Source organism: Poromitra crassiceps, assembly GCF_964638095.1.
Source record: "Poromitra crassiceps genome assembly, chromosome: 22".
In the NCBI taxonomy this organism is placed as follows: Eukaryota; Metazoa; Chordata; class Actinopteri; order Beryciformes; family Melamphaidae; genus Poromitra; species Poromitra crassiceps.
Window position 1 is genome coordinate 11,743,656 of NC_139647.1, and position 22,487 is coordinate 11,766,142.

Genomic DNA, 22,487 nt, shown 5'->3' on the forward strand with positions numbered 1-22,487 from the left:
ATGTGAAAAAACGGACACGACAATATTCAACTATTCAGATTTCAATGTATGACATCATTTGAAAGCTTACAATGTCATGTCATAATCTGCAAAAAAAACATTAAAAAAAATGTCCTTGCCGTACTTGTTACCCGAAACACCAGTCCAGTCCCTGTCACATTATGTCTGATATGACATATTGTCATCAGACACAGATGGTTATGTCAAATGCATGCATGTAAGCAGCAAAGAATCGGTTATATCAACATCGAATGCCAGGGTTTATGTAAAAATGCGGCAACCCATTATAGACTCCAGCAGCACACAGTGCTGTGCACTGACCTGCACACACTGATCATTATGTAAGCTGTGAAAAGTGACTTAAATAACACCAGTGGAGCTGATACCACTAATAAGAACACTGCTGAGAAATAATGCACATGGTTAGAGTTGTAATGTCAAAGTGGGGAATTAGCGTATAGCACTGCATGGTAGTGCTCTGCACTGATTTCATTTTCTATTCCTCAGACTCAGAGCAAAACAAACAGTGAATTTAAATCTGAACTCTATAATGTTGTTGCTTTCTACCTTACAATTCATTTAATGTAGTCAATATACATTTAGTTATAAAACTCACTTATTGTATGAAAGTGGTGTTATCTTGTTTTGCACACAAACAGAATTAAGCAATAGCTTATTAATTGGTGGCAATAGCCTTCTTTCCAACTATGGTTGACGGACATGACCTCTGTTATACGGATGGAGAGACTTTAGGTTGATGAGGACCGCGCGTATTGCCAAGTATGGCAATATGAATGCAATAGACATACTCCAATTTAATTAAATCATTTTTATTCCTGGCTGCCTCCACATACATTCAGCCACACACACACACACACACACACACACACACACACACACACACACACACACGTAACCGGAAATAATGTGACCGACTGTATCTATAGAGCAAGGCAGTTGCTATGCAACCTAGGTAAGTTACAGCAGGTAAGTTACAGCAGGTAAGCTACCAGCTACATAGTTGTAAAACAATTGTCTCAACAGATGGATTTCAAAACTGATTTCACATTAGGAAAAAGCGGAGTGATACTGAATTGTGCAAAGGGAGTGACGTCATAGCCATGCATATGCTCAATATACCACGACTATGAACCAATCAGATCGCTTGATTTGAGGTCCCCGTTTTAGAATGTATTCAATTATATTCAATCTAATGTTTCCATACAATGCCAAATGGCGTTACAGTCTTCTCTTCCCTTACTTAAAATCAGAACACAGAAACACACGCGTACAGATACACACATTCGCGCAGACATGGACGGACGGACGCACACACACACACACACACACACACACACACACACACACACACACACACACACACACACACACACACACTTCCTTTCCACTACCAGGGCTGCAGTAGGCCCAAGCTATATGGCAGATAAACAGATGGATATTTCTTTCATTCACATTGAGCTTTTTGTATAGGCATTGGCAATAGGCTCCTTGGAATGTGGCTGATGTGACAAAGTGACACTTTCCCCTCCTAACGCAGCAGCAATGCCACCACAACACGGCTATTCATTTCCATAAATCCATTTAAATACACATTACGATCAAGAGCTGAGGAAATAACATTCAGAAAACCTTGTACGCGAGCGCAAATAAAGGTTGCGTGTGTGTGCGCATGCATGCATGTCTACGTGTGTGTGTCTGTGTATGTGTGTGTGCATGTCTACGTGTAGGTGTAGGTGTGTGTCTGTGTATGCGTGTGTGTGTCTGTGCATGTCTATGTGTAGGTGTGTGTCTGTGTATGCGTGTGTGTGTCTGTGCATGTCTACGTGTAGGTGTGTGTCTGTGTATGCGTGTGTGTCTGTGCATGTCTACGTGTAGGTGTGTGTCTGTGTGTGTGTGTGTGTGTGTGTGTGTATGTGTATGCGTGTGTGTCTGTGCATGTCTACGTGTAGGTGTGTGTCTGTGTGTGTGTGTCTGTGTGTGCATGTGTGCATATCTACGTGTAGGTGTGTGTCTGTGTCTGTGTGTGTGTGCATGTGTACAGGTACGTGTAGGTGTGTGTCTGTGTATGCGTGTGTCTGTATGTCTACATGTAGGTGTGTGTCTGTGTGTGCATGCATGACTACATGTAGGTGTGTGTCTGTGTGTGTCTGTGTATGCGTGTGTGTGTGTGTGTGCGCGTGCGTGCGTGTCTACATGTAGGTGTGTGTCTGTGTGTCTACATGTAGGTGTGTCTGTGTGTGTGTGTGTATGTGTGTGTGTGTCTGTCTGTGTGTGTGTGTGTGTCTACATGTAGGTGTGTGTCTGTGCGACAATAACGTGTCTGTGAATGCATCAAGCAAATCCTAGGTGTCAGTGAGAGAGATAGGGGTGACACAGGTCGGCAGCTTTCTGGAGGGTTTCTCTCTATCTCCTCTGACAGCTCGTGAGATGAGGGGGGCCACCGGGGGGCACTGCGTCTGTCTCTCCTGTCCCTCCGTCTCCCCTGAAATCCGTCCCCAGCAGATCGCGTCCCTTCTCACGGCGCGTCGTCCTAAACGGGTCAAGGACAGACGCCTGCCTCCCTTCACCAGTCCTCCGCTTCTTTGTTAACGAACCAGGCTGGTGTCCTTCAGCTAACTGGGACAACAAAGAGCTTTAGAGGGAAAGTCGGCTCTGTCGGAATGAGAAAAGTCTTTATAAAGAAAACGCTTTCTGCTCTCTTCAAAAGCCTCTTTCATCTTTTAGAGTCTTTCAGTTTGTGAGTTGATTTTTATTTTTGAAGTCTTTGAGTTCAGTTGTGGACCACTGATGTCACCCATGCACAAATGACAAATACTGGTCCACAACTGGACTCAAATCAACTCTCTAACTGTCAAACTAAATGAATCCCTGCAAAGCTGTGATATGTGGACTAGGAGCACAGGGCAGCCACAGTGCAGCGCCCGGGGGCCAACTCCAGTTCCATTGCCAGTGCCTTGCTCAGGGGCACTGAGAGGACTAGTACTACTATTAACCCTAACATACATGTTTCTGACAGGAGTATTAACCCCAACATACATGTCTTTGACAGGAGTATGAACCCTAACAACGACATGACATTTGGTCATAGCTCTACATTTCAAGTATCTGAGTCTGTCTCGGTCCTGAGTGACTCCTGCATCCGATGACTTGGGAGTGATTTGTGAAAGATCTCACAGGATGTTGCAGGCTGCTCTCACGGCTTTGCCAGACAGAATCCCTCCCAAGCAGGTGGCAAGCAGCTTTTTGTGGCTCACAGCTTTTTGTGGCACACGTGTTTCCTCACTTATGTCAACCTGCAGCGACGGCTTAGTTAGTGCCGAGAACATCCTGGGCTGTTGGAAGCATTGAGGTGCTAAAACACACGCCCAGAATCACATACACAGATAACCCAAGCGCCAAAAACACCTTGATTTAGCTGATAGATTTGCAGTATAGTCGTTAAATTTGAGACGTGTTGCTTTCCTCTCTGTGTGCCTGTGAGCAGGGTGATGCTGTAGTATTTAACACTTCCCGGATGAGCTTGGCTGTCCAGTAGCTGTATTGTTCTCACTGATCCACTGAGTAATAGAAATATTCTAAAAATAGAACAGTCTGTCTAACTAAAATCTATGTTCAGCTATGATCATAATGTCCATCAGCGTTCACTGCTCCAATTTACAGTGCTATGCAAATCAAACATATATTTCCTCAATTAAAGGAACAGTCCACCCCAAAAAATTATAATTCAGTCGTTATCTAGTCATCCCCATGCCGGCGGAAGGTCGGGTGATTTTTTTTTATTCCACAAAACAGTCCTGGATTTTCATGGAAACATGAAACAGCATTCAGAACAATGAAGTGAATTTTAACCAACTTTCAAATGTAAAGAGAAAAAAAAGAGCCTCCACACTGCTCTCCTGGCGTAATCCAAGTCTCCAGAAGCCCTGAGATGTCAAGCTGACTTGAAACGACATCATTTACACCGTTTCCCCCTCCCCAATATTTTATTTTTCAATTTTCAGAACAAACAAAAGCAAAACAAACTCAGACACAAACATACACACAAAAAAACACACATACCAACATTACAATCCCAGGTCGCCGTTGTAAATAAGAATTATGTTCTTAATGACTTGCTTGGTTAAATAAAGGTTAAATAAAAATAAAATAAAACAATATGATGCTACCAGTCGCATACAGGGATTAAAGCAAAAAAAAAAATCTTCTGACTGAAAATATTTCCAAGCCTATTTTAGCTATTTCGGGCTTTTTAAAATGTTTGCTTTTTTGCCAATGCTTTGCGTCATTTCCCATAGGTTTTCATGTAAAAAAGGTGGACAGTGTGTACATATCACACTCATTTCACTCTAAAGTTCCAAAACACCCAGTAATGATGCATGGATTGTGTTCCAGGCTGAATCAGTATGCTATAGGTTCCAACATAAGACATACTTTTCATATTTTATATCTGACTCCAATTGACTGAAATCCGTCATAGCGACTGAGAACTTTAATCCCTGCGCATAAGGCGCTTAAGTGCTGTACATAAAGTCCTGTGCAAGGAGTCCATGAGAGTTTAGCAGGCGAGTTATTAGTCGTTTCTAACCTCATCAAAGTAGGCCAGGAATGGGTCCCAAATAATTGAGAACTTCCGAAGTGAGTTGGTCCTCAGGAACCTGAGTCTCTCCATACGCACGACCGAAACCATGTCCACCAGCCACACCCGAAAAGAAGGTGGAGAGGGGGACTTCCACTCTTTCAAAATGAGTCTCTTTGCCACAGTCGTCCCCTGCCTCAGAGATTGCTGCACAGCCGTGGGGAGGAGCAGAGAGGATTCAGAACAGCCGAAGATATTTACACATTACCCATTTTCACTTTCACCTCACGGCTACCGTGAAGACACTCTAAAAACAAGGTGTAAATAACATCTTTTCAAGTCAACTTGGCATCTCGGGACTTTCCGAGCCAAAACACCAGACCACACCAGTATGGTGACTTCGCCGACTATGACATCGTCGTTCACAGATTCTAAAGAAAAGCAATCAAATTGTTTCCATAATAAACCTAGTTAAGTAAAAAGTAAACTATCTTGTCTTCTAGGAGTGTTTTAGATTCTTGCCACAGTTCTCCCAGGTGTCGTGCTTCATAGCCTGTGCTTTACGAGATCGGGGGAGCCGTGTGTGCATCATCCCAGCAGGGTGTCGTTTGCCAGACACTCTGTCTTCTAGTCAACACTTTAATTAGTGTTGTGTTGTGTTGTGTTGTGCATTGTGTTGTGGAACAACAACAAACCAACTTCTCCTTATTTCCCTTCAACATGCCCCCTCCGGGCTACCAATTAAAAAGCTCCTCACAAGATTAGGCTCTCACCGCTGCACCGCACGAAGCTGTGGATGTGAGAGAGGGCGAGATGAGATTCTGTTGCTGATTACCGTATACAGGCATACAGGGATGCCGCCCCCACAGACACTCTCTCCTCCTCTCATCCCACCCCCTGTCCAAGGAGCTGGCCTCCTCTGAGACGACTCAATGTGTCTGACGCTTCAGCTCGTATCCAACTGTAATAATATAAAATATTATACAAAAAAAAAAAAAAAAAAAACTGTGTGGGACGCTTCGCCGTGCATGGATGTGCAAAAACATTGAGCAGCATTTGCGTTGTCAATAGGGGGGGGGCACTGCGGTGCTGTCACACCATATGAGCAACAGCATGCTGCCATCATAAGACAATGCGACATCATATGTCGGGCATGGCTACTCCTCCATGCAAATGGCATGCAGCCAGTGTGAGGCCGAGCTGACGAATGGCTGCTCGTTAAAGTTTACAACACATGCCAAGCGCTCCTCTCATCGTGCGTCTTCACAGCGGCGCGCGACGTCTCGTGATCACTCGAGTGAACCATTCAATCACCGTGCACGGGCCATAAAGAAAGCATATTAAACCCCATGTATGAGCATTCAATGGGCCCCACCTCCCCAACTAAAATGTAAATAAGATGCGACGATGAAGATGTGCCACTTCCCTGCAGAGATCCCACGGCTTATAGGCTAAGTTGCAGTCATGTTACAGCATTCTCAGTGGGAGGAGAGGAGACCTGGTGGTTTCCATGCCAACAGCCTTTACCCATACAGTATGTCCAGTCTGCTTCCTGGCATAGAAACCCACTTAATGCCAGTTACCCAATCAGCATGAGCAAATCAGTGCAAATAATTAGGTCAGACAGTGAGCACTGAGCACTGATGATGAAATGAGAGGAGAGGAAGAGAGAGGACAGAGAGGAAGAGAACAAGTCGAACAAAGACTGAGAAAGAAATGGAGAGATGATTTAATCCAGGCCAATTAAAGCCAATTAATCCAATATTAATCGTGATCAAGATTTTGGCCTCCCCCACAAGCATGAACAATCAAAATCAAAAATCGCGATAAAACGTGCGCTGCGTTCCGTTTTGTCTCGCGTTGTAAATCCAGCGCAGCGGAATAGTTTCAGCTTCGAGTCGAGAACAGAAAGCCGGCACGTTTGGCCGTTTATTTTTTTAAACTTTTAGTAGAAGATGATACCGTTATCCAGTGTTAAAAGTTGTTTTTGTTGTTCAATAAATGCATGATGTTCTCAAAGTTAAAGATCAAAAGAATTATGATTAACATTTTCACCATACAATACAGCCCTAGAGCTGTATTGTAAGCTTCGGTAGATAGAAATCATAAGGGGATAGTCCAACGCAGTGGAAAAAGTGAAAAGAGAGCACACTCCAAAAAATTGGACATGTAGTATCAAGTCACAACAGAAAAGCCAGCACACAAAAAAAAGTCCTTTTAGAGGTTTGAATACCTTAGTCTGGGGCAGCAGCACAGCAACAAACACGTTTCGGCGCGTAGGCCTTCTTCAGTGTCCAACGCAGTGCCCACCTAGAATTGGTCATATCTATCGTGGGAGGTGGGTGGGGGTGGGGGGCGGTGCATATCCACATCCTCCCATGTAGCTTCAGGCGCTGACACTGTAGATAGTTGTAATATATAATAATATATAATATATATATATATATATATATATATAATATTATTATATTATACACTGTAGATAGGCATGGAAGTGGATCTAGACCTGCCATAAAACTTCAAATACATTTCTCGTCTCAAACAGCTGCCTGCCTGTAGCCAGGTCCAGGTCCATAATCATTTACATTGCCTGCAAGACTGCAGCCCCTCACAAAGAGTAATTACTACTGGTTCTAATGGTACAGTATACTGTATGGAATGATACATGCTAGGCATGGGCGGATCGAGCCCAGAAGTAACGATACAGTACCGATAGGACTTGTTTTGAAGATCGATTCTAGCGTCAAAAGGATCAATACCAGTTTCAGCTTCTCTCTATGTTGTAACTAACCTATTCCGACCTGCCTAGCCATCAAAAAGTAGAACTTTCTGTGCAAGCAACGTTCCGTTGTCGTGAACACATCTTAGTGCACTCTTTGCGTCTCCACTGCGGTTGCGTCGCACGCACGCACGCTTAGCGCGCCGCGGCATGCAGAGAGCAGAGAGCAGAACTCTGAGCTGCAACAGAGAAGAAGCCTGACAGACCCCCGACACAGAAAGAGAGTTCACTGGCAGTCTTTTCAGAGGAGCAAGGAATATTCAGGTATAATATTGAATTATATAATAATATAATATAATATAATATAATATACTGAAATTAATATTTTAGTCGAATCAGATATTTTGCTTAGTGTTAAAGTTGGTGTTAATTGACATCATTAGCTGTTACTTTAGCAGACTGATTAAATCTAGACTATATACAGACACTACATACAGACATTCAAATAATATATTCAGCTCAGGGAAACTAAATCTAAATTATTTTAATGGAATTGAACAAATATCCCTTAAACCTGAAATATGAAAATGGCTATCATAGGCTATTGGCCTCATACAGTAAATCAGGACACAGCTCTCCTCTATATGAAAGTAGGCTACATAAGCCTTTTTGGTCATAAAAAGTACTGGTATCGATATCGGTGATTCTGGCCCTGTATTACTACTTGGTATCGGCTCGAGACCAAATTTTGCGGTATCACCCACCCATAGTGCATGCATGCTACTTTGTGTAGATAGAACATGAATACTTAGCAATACATTTCTGTCTTTTTGTACAAGTAAATTCCCTTGTGGCATCTCTGCTTCATGTGCAGATTCATATTTCTGTCCAATGAGCTGTCATAGAATGGTCATTTTATGCCACATTTGAAAGTGAATGTTCATTATTTCCAAAGCTTGAGTGAGTTGCTTTTCACACAGAGTTGCAGTTGATGTGCCAGTGGGCTATCCTTGTGTCTGTGTGTGTGTGTGTGTGTGTGTGTGTGTGTGTGTGTGTGTGTGTGTGCGTGCGTGCGTGCGTGCGTGCGTGCGTGCGTGCGTGCGTGCGTGCGTGCGTGCGTGCGTGCATACACATTTGGGGAAGGGTTAGTGAAGTGGATACACAGACGCACTTAAGAGTGCCTCTCATATCTTGGGGCACAATGATCGCTCAAGGCTATAGGCCAAGCGTTCAATAGACACTGAAGCCCAAATAGTTTTACAGCCATAGATTTGTTTCACTGAGATGCATTCAAAGAGGCCATGTCTAGGGCAGAAAGAGCATCATGTCCAGGGCAGAGAGAGCCTCATGTCCAGGGCAGAGAGAGCAATATATATATATTAGGGTTGTGCGATATACCCGAAATACCCATCGTGATTGTTTCACAGTCAAACATCGTGATTGACGATGGCATCGTCATTGATGCCATCCGCCGATGCAATGCAGGTTAACAGCAGGACAGCTGAGCTGCTGCTGTATTTCTCTCTCAACTCTCTCTCATTAGGTTCAAAAGCCCACGCGAATCTAACGTTATAGCCGCCAGTAATTCTGTCAGTTTTTTGCCAGCTAGTTAAATTCAACACACACACACACACACACACACACACACACACACACACACACACACACACACACGTTGTTGGTCAGGATCTGTAACGTTAACGTTATTTGTTTTGTGCCGTTCAATATTGCTGGTAGTGCTGTATCGTAATGGAGCGAGTTCAACTTTCACTTTGGAAACAGGTGAGTTAAATTCACAGTTGAAGACTACTCAAGAGTACTCACTTTGGGTTGAAAACAGGAAAGAACGTGAACTTTCTTCTTTGTCTTAAAAGTTTTCACAACAAAACAACTGACTTCTCACGTGCGGGGGATGCCCCGGCGACATTAAACAAGCGCACCCAGTTCAGAGCGGAGGAGGGGGAGGGGAGGCTTCTCTGAGTCTGAACTGGGGGCGCTCGTTTAATGCCGCCGGCACGTCCCCCACGCGTCACGGTAAGTGGACTTGGTATTTTTTATTATTAAAAGGGCAAAAATTTAATTCGAACAGATAATTAATTACGATGATCCGATGTAGAAGGCTCAGAGGTCGATGGGGGGTCGGCCAATCACGATGGTCGATGCCATCGTCCATCGTGCCAACCCTAATATATATATATATATATATATATATATATTCCCTGCGATACTCGATATCAGCCTATTCTAAGTCTTCCTCTGGCAGCAGCACTGATATTACAGTATATTTTGCAGGATGATCAGGAATACAGTGCAGAGTGCTGCCTGTAGGTGGCTGTGCGTTTGCCTGCCACTGTTCATCTGTACACTGTATGTAGGTCAGACAGCCTACAGTAGTTATATGTATGTGGGCTATCCAATTGTATTTGACACTCATGGAAAGATGTATATATTGAGGCCTCAAGGCCTATTTAAATGATAATACGTTGTTGGTTTATCATAGTGGTGACATCAAACTCTAACAGAAGATTGTGTGTAGGCTGGTCTCAGGTGTGTCAGTTTAGAAGCGTTACTCTTTCAAAATAAAGGAGGATCTTCAACTTGTTCGTGGCATCAAAGCACAGGAAATGATAGGATATCACACACACGCTGACATTACTAAGCACAGAGCTGGCAGGCTGAGATGTGCTCTGCCATTCTTTTCCTTTTCATCACTTTCTTACATTCTAAGCCTCCATTTAAAATGAAGGAGCCTTTTTTGACATCATTTTGACATTTGTGCTTTTGTGGCCTGATGCCCTAAATACGTCAGTGCCTGAGGGTTCCTCCGCTGTTCATTGTAGTACAGTTGTTCAATATGAAGAGGAAGCACTTGACAGAAGTAGGATCAATTTACATACTTCTCTAACAATAACAACAACAACAAAAACAGACCCATGCCCATGGCTAACCACACAGTGGATTACTCGCCAGGGGCCCAGACCTATTCTCAAGGTACAAAGATGGCGGAATGAGCACTGACTCTATTGTCAAGGTACAAAGATGGCCGAATGAGCACTGACTCTATTCTCAAGGCACAAAGATGGCCGAATGAGCACTGACTCTATTCTCAAGGTACAAAGATGGCCAAATGAGCACTGGCTCTATTGTCAAGGTACAAAGATGGCCGAATGAGCACTGACTCTATTGTCAAGGTACAAAGATGGCCGAATGAGCACTGACTCTATTCTCAAGGCACAAAGATGGACGAATGAGCACTGACTCTATTCTCAAGGCACAAAGATGGCCGAATGAGCACTGACTCTATTCTCAAGGCACAAAGATGGCCGAATGAGCACTGACTCTATTCTCAAGGCACAAAGATGGCCGAATGAGCACTGACTCAGGCACATTAGAAATCAAGTGAGAGGGGCTTGTCTGGGGCCCTCGGGCAGGGACAATGGAGACGGGACACACACACAATCCTCACTGTTGATACAATATTGACATGGCACTAATGGCCCTCATGGCACTAATAGCCCAGCTACTACAGCAGAGCCGGCTGGGGGGCAGCCAGGCGGGCTGGGGGGCAGCCAGGCGGGCTGGGGCGCAGCCATGCGAGGGGGAGATCGCGTGGAGGCCAGGCGACCCGTCTCTGTAGTAGCCTCTCCACGACCCACTTTAGCTCCACAGCAAACAGCATTCAGTTTGTCTGTGAGCATTAGCCAGCCCAGACTCTGACCACTGCTGCCCCACTCCCACAGGAAGCCTCAACTGGAGCTTACATCCCATACATACAGTAGACACGCACACTCACACACACAAACGCAAGCACACACGCACACTCACACACACACAAACGCAAGCACACACACACACACACACACACACACACACACACACACACTCTCTCACACACAAACGCAAGCACACACACACACACACACACACACACTCTCTCACACACAAACGCAAGCAAACACGCATGCACACACACACAAGCAAGCCAGCCAGCCTCTGAATGAAAAGTAGAACACTTTTTTCAACCCCCTTTGGAGCTTACGGAGAAGACACCAATGCAATATGACAAAATCTACTCTTTCCAAGCTTAAGGAAACACTTTTTTCCTTCTAGCTGATGATGATGATGATGATGATGATGATGATGACGACCATCATTTGTTTGCAATTGTAGAAAAGCACTGATGATCTCCACATACTGCTGCCTCTGGGAAGCATCAAAAACTTTGTGTTTTTGTTGAGACCACCACTTATATACAGTCTTCAAATGAAAGCATTCCACTGTGTGTACATTATGCATATGACGTTCATCTGATTCAGCTTGGACAGCATGGGTTGGGGTTGCATTTTTCCAAACTCCATTCAGTACATCCAGTGGGGAGATTGACTTCTTGCTTCTTGTATTGTCCACTTTGATTTCTAGCAGAGAAAGTACTGGCCTTCCAGTGGGAAGGAGAGCTTTGGTGTGGTGAGGGCAGAGTTGCAGTTTATTTGTTGTATCCATGTCAACATATCTCACCTACAGTCTCATTCTAAAGGTATCCAAATGTATCACAACTTTTAATCCAATTTTCAGAAAGTCGTCAAAAAAGAAAATGCGAAATAATGTGCGTTTCCATCCACTGCTATTTTGCGAATTATAGAGCTGTCAATCACCTCGTGTTTGAGGCTGTCTGAGCTGCTGATCAGCTGCTAGACCCGATATACAGCTCTGTTAAACACATCTAACGTTATTCATTTCAAGTTTCTTGATGATCTACAAGTAGACAAAGGTACCATAACGCCATTTCTGGATTACCAGGTGTGACTCGGCAAGCATAACGTTATAATCCACAGAGCAGATAGTAAGTGAATACAATTTCATTCAATTCTAGAAGTGAGTCGCCTTAAAGTTAATATCCCAGTCTTCTCTTTACCACCACGGCGGGTATTGTGCTGCGTATTTACCATTATTTACCGTGTGTAGCCCTATTGTGTGTAGGCTACACAGCATGTCATGTTTTGCAGTGATCAAGGCAAACTGCCTGGTTTTTGAATGGAGAGACAACGGAATATCGCTTAATCTGTTTCCACCGCACGTTTCGCATTTTCCTTTTATCGATACACCCGACTTTTCCGCCTCCCTCAAGCGTATAAACCTTTTTGCGATATTTGGAGGCTTTTGCGAATTAGGCAGCGTTTCCACTCAGTTTTTTTATGCACAAATTGAAATTTCGCATAAAAACAGGTGGATGGAGACCCGACTACATCTCTCTCCCTATTGAAACCAAATGAATAAAAGGTGCAGGCAGTTGGAAAAGAGGCTCCTAGTATACACAGGGAACATGGCAAATAAGACCAGAACTATGAAGAAACACTCAAACATATTTTTTAGAAATTATATCTAGGTGTTGGTTGAGATATAAATCAATAATACTTCCACAGACAAACTGGCTCAGATTCCTGCAAATCAGAAATTTTGTTCGATCCAAGATTCGGGCCTTTGAAGCGCTCCCAAGTGAACATGCTTTTTTTGATGTTTTGCTGAGCCCTCCTCACTCCAACCACCTCGTCTCTAGATTTGTGTGTCTGTTTGACAACTGCACCATGGCCTCTACTGAGAGGATTAGAGAAGCATGGCAGGAGGAACTTGGTACTGATTTATCTGACATTATATGGGAAAGGAGTTTGTCGGTTGTGCAACTCTGCTCAGTTAATAGCAGACACCAGCTGATCCAATTTAAAGTTGCTCACCGTCTCCACTACTCCAAGCAGAAATTACACAAGATGTATCCTACTGTATCACCACTGTGTGAAAGGTGTCAAGTGTCGGAGGGCACACTATCTCATGCCTTCTGGTTCTGCCCTTCACTAACAGGATTCTGGGCCAAAATATTTGACTGGTACTCTAAGGCCTACAAAATCGCACTTCAGCCGGAGGCAGAACTCGCCATCTTTGGCTTCTCGGAGTCTTCTCTGAACTTCCCTACAGCTGTGCAACAGTCTTTGACACAAGGGACAACTGTTGCCAAGAAGCTAATCCTGAAGGAAAGGAAGTCCCCCTCCTCACCCTCTTTTAAACTGTGGCTGACGGATATGACCTCTGTTATACGGATGGAGAGACTTAGGTTCCTGAGGACTGACTCACTTAAGAAATTCTCTGCCATCTGGGACCCGTTTCTAACGTACCTCGTTGAGGTTGGGGGCGACGGGTGATTCGCCAGACTGGTTCCCCATGGATCCCCTGTGTGGGATCCTGGGCACAATACTTATAAGCATATAAGCACCTTACAAGACTGGTAGCACGACGTCACACTGAATGTTGATAATGTGTTTTTGTTTGTTTGTTTGTTTTTTCTCTCTTTTGTTTCCCTGTGTCTGAGCCTGTTTGTCTTGTTCGTATGTTGTTGAGAAAAATTTTAAATAAAATATATTAAAAAAATAATACTTCCACAGATAAGTGTGTTCTTGTCACTGCCCAAACAAGAGTAAGCCACCAAATCCATTCATATTTTATTTTATTTCAAAACATTCTCTCTAGACATGTGAATTTGTCTCAGTCATACAGTCACAAGCCTCCTGATGCCTTTGTCTCAGTCATACAGTCACAAGCCCCCTGATGCCTTTGTCTCAGTCATACAGTCACAAGCCTCCTGATGCCTTTGTCTCAGTCATACAGTCACAAGCCCCCTGATGCCTTTGTCTCAGTCATACAGTCACAAGCCTCCTGATGCCTTTGTCTCAGTCATACAGTCACAAGCCTCCTGATGCCTTTGTCTCAGTCATACAGTCACAAGCCTCCTGATGCCTTTGTCTCAGTCATACAGTCACAAGCCTCCTGATGCCTTTGTCTCAGTCATACAGTCACAAGCCTCCTGATGCCTTTGTCTCCATCATACAGTCACAAGCCTCCTGATGCCTTTGTCTCAGTCATACAGTCACAAGGCTCCTGATGCCTTTGTCTCAGTCATACAGTCACAAGCCTCCTGATGCCTTTGTCTCAGTCATACAGTCACAAGCCTCCTGATGCCTTTGTCTCAGTCATACAGTCACAAGCCTCCTGATGCCTTTGTCTCTGTCATACAGTCACAAGCCTCCTGATGCCTTTGTCTCTGTCATACAGTCACAAGCCTCCTGATGCCTTTGTCTCAGTCATACAGTCACAAGCCTCCTGCTGCCTTTGTCTCAGTCATACAGTCACAAGCCTCCTGATGCCTTTGTCTCAGTCATACAGTCACAAGCCTCCTGATGCCTTTGTCTCAGTCATACAGTCACAAGCCTCCTGATGCCTTTGTCTCAGTCATACAGTCACAAGCCTCCTGATGCCTTTGTCTCAGTCATACAGTCACAAGCCTCCTGATGCCTTTGTCTCAGTCATACAGTCACAAGCCTCCTGATGCCTTTGTCTCAGTCATACAGTCGGCCACATCTGCCTCAGTGCTGCAGACTTTGAAAGCCTCTTGCCGAAGACTCTATGTTCCATCTCCCTGACATGTCTCCCAGCTGTCTTTGTAGCAATGCCAAGCCACTGATTTCCCATTTCTTATAGTATACACCCAAGGAGAAGAGGATCTTCAGAATGGCCAAAAGTAAATATTTGGGAATACAATTTCAATGGAGGCTATCAATCAGCAAACCAGCATTTGAGAAGTTGCTTCCAAAGAGTAATGCATTTCACATCGCATATTAGAGCCCCCATGATACGATATTATCGTGATACTTAAGTCACAATAGAATAGTATTGGGTTTAAAAAATATTGTGATACATTGCGATTTATTACCTTTTGTCAACACTGCTTGCACTACAACACTGTCATAAAAGCCTGCCATAAATGTTGCATGCACTACAACACTGTCATAAAAGCCTGCCATAAATGTTGCATGCACTACAACACTCATAAAAGCCTGCCATAAATGTTGCCTGCACTTGACAATTTATATTATAATTATTATATTTTGTGCAATAGGACATATTCATCATCCTCCCCTGCCCCTCATTATAAATCACTAAGTTAAATGACACATTGACGTGCTGTTGGTAAATGGTAAATGCACTGCATTTATATAGCGCTTTTATCCAAAGCACTTTACAATGTGCCTACATTCACCCATTCACACACCGAAGGCGGCCAGCTGCCACGCAGGGTGCTGGCACCATAGATATATATAAAGGCTAGATGGCTTAAGGCGGAGTCACCAGCGTCGTTGAACGGCCGCCATCTTGCTACAGTGCCTTTCTGGTACGTTCTATGGTAGCTGGTGACCTGCACAGACAAAAATACTCATAACTCGCTGAAATCTTGACGGATTTACAAACGGTTTGGTTTATTACAAGCATATTCCGTTCCCGAGATAGACAAAAAAAAAAAAAAAAACACTAAAAACACTATTTTTTTGATGGGCTCCAAATTACACCAAAATTAAACCGAAGCATCTATGCCATGAGAGGGATTCAGGCACAAAGTTTCATGCAGTTTCATCAATTTCCCTAGGAGTTATGATCATATGATGTTGCCATACTAACCCAACAACAGATGCTCATAACTCCTAGTAGCTCCCTGTAGCAAGATGGCCGCCATGCGACGACGTCGCTCTCCATTGGCCGGCAGCGCGGGTAAGCTATCTAGCCTTTATATATATCTATGGCTGGCACAGCCATCGGGAGCAATTCGGGGTTCAGTGTCTTGCCCAAGGACACTTCGACATGCGGACTGGAGGAGCCGGGGATCGAACCACCGACCTTCTGATTAGTGGATGACCTTGCTTTGGAGTTTCTTTAACTGACATGCACAGTTGTCTGTTGCTCCAAGCACATGTTCATCATCTATCATTTGTGTTCACAAAAGCCCAACATCAATCATACAACATCAATTAGATTATTAAATTGACTATCTAAAAAAAACATTTTTTGCTGCTATTTATCTTTGATTTGATTCTTTCCATTCAAGTAGATGTGTGTTACAAAAGGTAAATGAAATGGCATGATCAAGTTTTAATGATGCACTTTGGTCATGTTATAATATACTTCTCAGCAGCTCATTCAATTAACATTCTTGTAATGTGTCATACCGAGTCAACCCCATCATTGCACACGGTTGTCTGTTGAGATGGTGTGGACTAATGTAAACGGATGGGAGAGTCTAGTTTGACCTCCTTTTTAACCCATATCTCCATGACTGCCAGAAAACCTCACAAGAAGAGCTCAAAGTGTGGATTTACAGATAACCCGGGCATGACTCTCAATGTTCTGGGTCAAAATGATTAACATTTTTGGAAACAGCTGAATTTACATGAGGTGGATGGCGAGATCCAACTGTACCGTCAGGAATAACATGAGCTCCCCTGTGATTTGTGACTGACAGCTGTACAATGCACCGAGGCTCGGAATATCACGGAGCCGAGAGCTGCAAAATGGAATTTCTCTCCATCGGAGAAGGCAGGGTGCCAAGACTATCCATGGAAATGCGGTGGGCTCCACATGGAAGTTGCTCCCCTTGCTCTCCTCTAAATTGCCTGCATTTCAGCTTATGCAAATACGTCTGCGAAAATGTGATATTCTCCTCCGAGATGTTTTTCTCGTTTTCCTCCCCCCCCCCCGCTCTCTATCCCACGACAATCCATCAACACAGATAAAAACGCAGACATCTTCACTTCATTTCTCCTGCCCAGTGAATTGGCTTGGTGGAGCGAGGCTTTCAGCTGTCACTATTCTTTCTAACAACTGATTCAGTTCATCAGTAAAGAAAAGAGGCTTCTTGAATGTGTTTTCCTGGTGGCGTGTGGCGTCCCTCCTATTGTGCCGTTGGGTTCAGCCGGAGTAATGAGACTCGCTCCAGTAACAAGGCTGAGCAGGTAGGCTACAGTAGAGCACTTTAACACAGCCAGCATGGACGTCCAGTAACAAGGCTGAGCAGGTAGGTTACAGTAGAGGACTTTAAGTTTAACACATAATATGCATGGACATCCAGTAACAAGGCTGAGCAGGTAGGTTACAGTAGAGGACTTTAACACCTAATATGCATGGACGTCCAGTAGAGCCAGCGCTCCCTATAAGCAAACTAAGCAGGTGCTTAGGGCCCTACAGCCACCAGGGGGCCCCCATGGGAAGAAGATGACAGGGTGCAGTCCATGTTTGACAGCTCTTGTTGCAATGTTTAGCTAGACTCGAGCAGAGCTTCTGGTATTAGCAGAAACTAGACCTCCAGACAAAATCCGTCGCGACCAACCATGTTATGCTCACTGGGAAGCGGGCATAAAATAGCTCAAAATTTGGCAATTTCCATGGCCATGACTATTTTCAAAGGGTCCCTTGACCTCTCACATAAGATATCAAGGTTAAATATCTTATCTTAACTTAAATACAACAACCCTGCCTTACAGATGAATCCTTTCCCTCTTATCTGCGTGAGTTCATTTTCAAACACCCAGGTGGAAAGTTTAAAAAATAATTTATTTTTTAAAACACTAAGACTAAGAAAAGGCAGAAAACAACACATGTGGGTGTTCATCCAAACACCATCATCAGCTGTAGTGAATGCAACAGGAAGTAACTTATAAATGTCAAATACTTTTGTCCATGTTGCCTCCATGTAGCTTTACACAAACAGGAAGTGAGGCTGGTGTGGCTGTAATCAAATAGAGTGGCTGCTAATCAAGCCCTATTTATATGTGTAGGGCTCAGTGCTCCACACATGGTGTAACCTCTGTATGAATGTCATGTCACAGCAGGCGTGCATTTACTGGGGCCATTCAAAAATAATGGCACAGTCAAGGTAAAAGATTTGCGATTAAAAAGTGCAAAAGCACAGACCAGCAAATATCAAATATAGAAGATGAAATTGGACTCATTAGAGTCTAGCTTTCCAGCCATTTTTGACAAATGTCAGCTAAGAGCTCCAGGGTCCTACCGACACAGTGTTCTGCATGCATGAAAATGTTATTTCAACACTAAGCATTCAGACAGAAACAAAGTACAGAAGTAAAAATGGCAAGTGCAGTCAGCTTTACTTTGACTGTTTCCATGAGTGTATTTCATTAGCTGTATAATAACTGTAATTAGCAGTATAAGAACTGTAATTCACAGTATAAGAACCATCATGTTGATAGCTCTAGGTATGCATAAGGGTTATACCGGTATTTTGCACTACTGTATGAATACTTCACTGTCTATCCACTGCGAGGCAGGCCCTCCAAACTTATCCTGCTTAGGGCCACCAGATGTACAAGGCCAGCCCTGACGTCCAGTAACAAGGCTGAGCAGGTAGGCTACAGTAGCGCACTTTAACACAGCCATAATATGTATGATGAAAACTGATACAAATACAAACTGATACAACTGATACATCATGTGAGCTGATTGGCAGGGCTCCTACATGCTTTCCATTTGGATGGATGTGATTTTGGTGGCTGTTTGATAGAATGCACGCTGACAGCGGCTGAGTGATAAGAGCATATCCCTCTATCTGAACATTATTCTTCACGTCAACAAAAACTGTGGACTCAAAGTGGCTCTATAACAACATCAAAGCTATAATTATGCATGGATTGGACCTGAACCACAACATTTTCTATACTTTTCATGTTTGCTTGTTTTTAATTGTTGTTGGAAATTGCACCTGCCGCGTACAACACCCATTCTGCTAACCTCATCCTGCTGAAAATCCCCAAAACTCATTCTGTAATCGGTCAGTCGTCATTCCATTCTGCCGTGCCCACAGACTGGAATGGCTTACAGAAAACACTAAAACTGGACAATTTCATCTCCAAATCAGCTTTCAAGGACTCTATCATGGACATATTCACTGACACCTGCAACTGCTTCCTGAACTAGTTCTTATCCCCTGCCTGTCTGCTCCGACTGTTTTTGTTGTGTTTTAACTTGTGTTTTAATTTGTTCTAAGTAACTTTGTATGTATTTTATCCCCTACCCCCTGTCCCTCAAAAGGCTGTGCCTTCTGCCAGGTCGCCATTGTAAATAAGAATTTGTTCTTAATGACTTACCTGGTTCAATAAAGGTTAAATAAATAAATAAAATAAATAATTCCCAAACTATTCGAGTCTTGAAAATGATCAAATTCATTGCAATCCTCTTCCAGCCTCTCCAGACCGGTGTACCTGAGGCCTGGGGAGTGAAAGTGTGAGAGCTGCCATGTGAGGAGGGTCGGGGTCAGGGGTCAGGACGTGCTTCACTCGCTCACATACAGTATCTTGCACAGAAGAATCCACTTAGTGTTATCATGGCTAGTGGATATGTGCAGGGTGTTACAAGGCCGCACTGGAATCTATTAACACTTTGTGTTGATAACAAAAGATGGCCGTCTTATCGCGCCGACAGTATAGTGACTCAGAATGCATTAACATTTACGCCGCAACCTCCTCTGCTTTCCGTGTCATCTCCAGAGAGCCCACACTCCCTTCTTCTTCCTCTTTAATGCAGCTCAGCACTTTGCCCATTCAGCCCTTTACTGGGTGAACCACCGCAGAAGAAGAAAATAATGACCAAAGAAAATCCCTTGTGCTTATTTTGCATAAGAAAGTAGCCTATTTTCTAAAGGTGGTGCAGACGTGACCGTACAGCTTATAATGAGAATGAAATCCACCCAACCCAAATGCCAATTTAACTGTTTAAGAGAGATTAATACAGCAGAACTTTGAATTTACATCATTACCAGAGCCGTGTATATAGAAGAGTCGCGACATCTCCATTCACTCCAATGGACCAGTTTTTTTTTAACTCTCAAGAGTTCCAGGAAGTAAGGTCCTGGATTAAGCAGCACTGTCGAGTTGCAGCAAAATGGACAGTCTGTTGTTTTTTTTAAATCAAATTGTACATTATCAGCTTTATTTTAGCATTAAAAAATATCACGAGACCCCTTCCTGGCTGTTCATTGACACAAAGGTTCTGCTCAGTAAGGACACAAAGCTTCTGCTCAGTAAGGACACAAAGGTTCTGCTCAGTAAGGACACAAAGGTTCTGCTCAGTAAAGACACAAAGGTTCTGCTCAGTAAAGACACAAAGGTTCTGCTCAGTAAGGACACAAAGGTTCTGCTCAGTAAGGACACAAAGGTTCTGCTCAGTAAAGACACAAAGGTTCTGCTCAGTAAGGACACAAAGGTTCTGCTCAGTAAGGACACAAAGGTTCTGCTCAGTAAAGACACAAAGGTTCTGCTCAGTAAGGACACAAAGGTTCTGCTCAGTAAAGACACAAAGGTTCTGCTCAGTAAGGACACAAAGGTTCTGCTCAGTAAAGACACAAAGGTTCTGCTCAGTAAGGACACAAAGGTTCTGCTCAGTAAGGACACAAAGGTTCTGCTCAGTAAAGACACAAAGGTTCTGCTCAGTAAAGACACAAAGGTTCTGCTCAGTAAGGACACAAAGGTTCTGCTCAGTAAGGACACAAAGGTTCTGCTCAGTAAAGACACAAAGGTTCTGCTCAGTAAGGACACAAAGGTTCTGCTCAGTAAGGACACAAAGGTTCTGCTCAGTAAAGACACAAAGGTTCTGCTCAGTAAGGACACAAAGGTTCTGCTCAGTAAAGACACAAAGGTTCTGCTCAGTAAGGACACAAAGGTTCTGCTCAGTAAAGACACAAAGGTTCTGCTCAGTAAGGACACAAAGGTTCTGCTCAGTAAGGACACAAAGGTTCTGCTCAGTAAGGACACAAAGGTTCTGCTCAGTAAGGACACACAGGTTCTGCTCAGTAAAGACACAAAGGTTCTGCTCAGTAAGGACACACAGGTTCTGCTCAGTAAAGACACAAGCACCGAATGCAATACGGGAATTGAACTGAGTCTCCAGAAGGATAGCGAGCAGCGACACAATAGCAGGATAGAAATGCCCCTGCTGTTGATGCAAACACCTTTACTGATCCGGTAAGCTGGTTCTGGATGCTGTTACTTAGCTCAACAGATGGGAACGCTTAATGCATCTACCTAAGCAGCCATTTTGTGTGATGTGCTTCATGCATCTACCTAAGCAGCCATTTTGTCTGATGTGCTTGGACAAATGAAATAGCGATTGTGTGACCTTAATGCATGGGCCCGACAACATCATTCAGTCTGTCTTCATGTATGTTTCCTGTGTGCTTGTTTGAGTCAAATAAATGTTGCTTTTGAAAGAGTCGAATGCAGAGGAGATCCTACCATCATTGCAGACGGGCCCTCCGAAAGACGTCATGCTACAGTCGCAGCTGAAGCCCTCCCACTGCTGGAGACACACCCCCTGGTTGGCACACGAGTCCTCCTGGCATGTGGTGCTGGGACCTGGGGACAGAGACACAGAGACACAGGTAAGATGTGGTGCTGGGGCCTGGGGACAGAGACACAGAGACACAGGTAAGATGTGGTGCTGGGGCCTGGGGACAGAGACACAGAGACACAGGAAAGACGTGGTGCTGGGGCCTGGGGACAGAGACACAGGTAAGACGTGGTGCTGGCTTGGGGACAGAGACACAGGTAAGACATGGTGCTGGGGCCTGTGGACAGAGACACAGAGACACAGGTAAGATGTGGTGCTGGGGCCTGTGGACAGAGACACAGGTAAGATGTGGTGCTGGGGCCTGTGGACAGAGACACAGAGACACAGGTAAGATGTGGTGCTGGGGCCTGGGGACAGAGACACAGGTAAGATGTGGTGCTGGGGCCTGTGGACAGAGACACAGAGACACAGGTAAGATGTGGTGCTGGCTTGTGGACAGAGACACAGGTAAGATGTGGTGCTGGGGCCTGGGGACAGAGACACAGGTAAGATGTGGTGTGGGGGCCTGGGGACAGAGACACAGGTAAGATGTGGTGCTGGCCTGGGGACAGAGACACAGGTAAGATGTGGTGCTGGGGCCTGTGGACAGAGACACAGAGACACAGGTAAGATGTGGTGCTGGGGCCTGTGGACAGAGACACAGAGACACAGGTAAGATGTGGTGCTGGCCTGGGGACAGAGACACAGGTAAGATGTGGTGCTGGTCTGGGGACAGAGACACAGGTAAGACGTGGTGTGGGGGTCTGGGGACAGAGACACAGGTAAGATGTGGTGCTGGCCTGGGGACAGAGACACAGGTAAGATGTGGTGTGGGGGTCTGGGGACAGACACAGGTAAGATGTGGTGCTGGGGCCTGTGGACAGAGACACAGAGACACAGGTAAGATGTGGTGCTGGCCTGGGGACAGAGACACAGGTAAGATGTGGTGCTGGCCTGGGG

At 44.4% G+C, this 22,487-nt stretch overlaps 1 protein-coding gene across 28 annotated transcripts in view; it reads right to left on the bottom strand.

Annotated features, from left to right (window-relative positions):
- LOC310795973 (neurexin-1a-like) overlaps positions 1-22,487 on the bottom strand; it is a gene marked incomplete at both ends in the record, with an annotated part of 449,961 nt that overhangs the window by 185,910 nt on the left and 241,564 nt on the right. For 27 of the 28 annotated variants that reach the window (XM_083658106.1, XM_083658105.1, XM_083658103.1 and 24 more), the window contains one exon: positions 21,434-21,553. In XM_083658106.1, coding sequence (XP_083514232.1) covers positions 21,434-21,553 — 120 coding nt within the window. Of the gene's footprint in view, positions 1-21,433; positions 21,593-22,487 lie in introns of all 28 variants that reach the window. The other variant, XM_083658097.1, reaches the window with a different exon arrangement.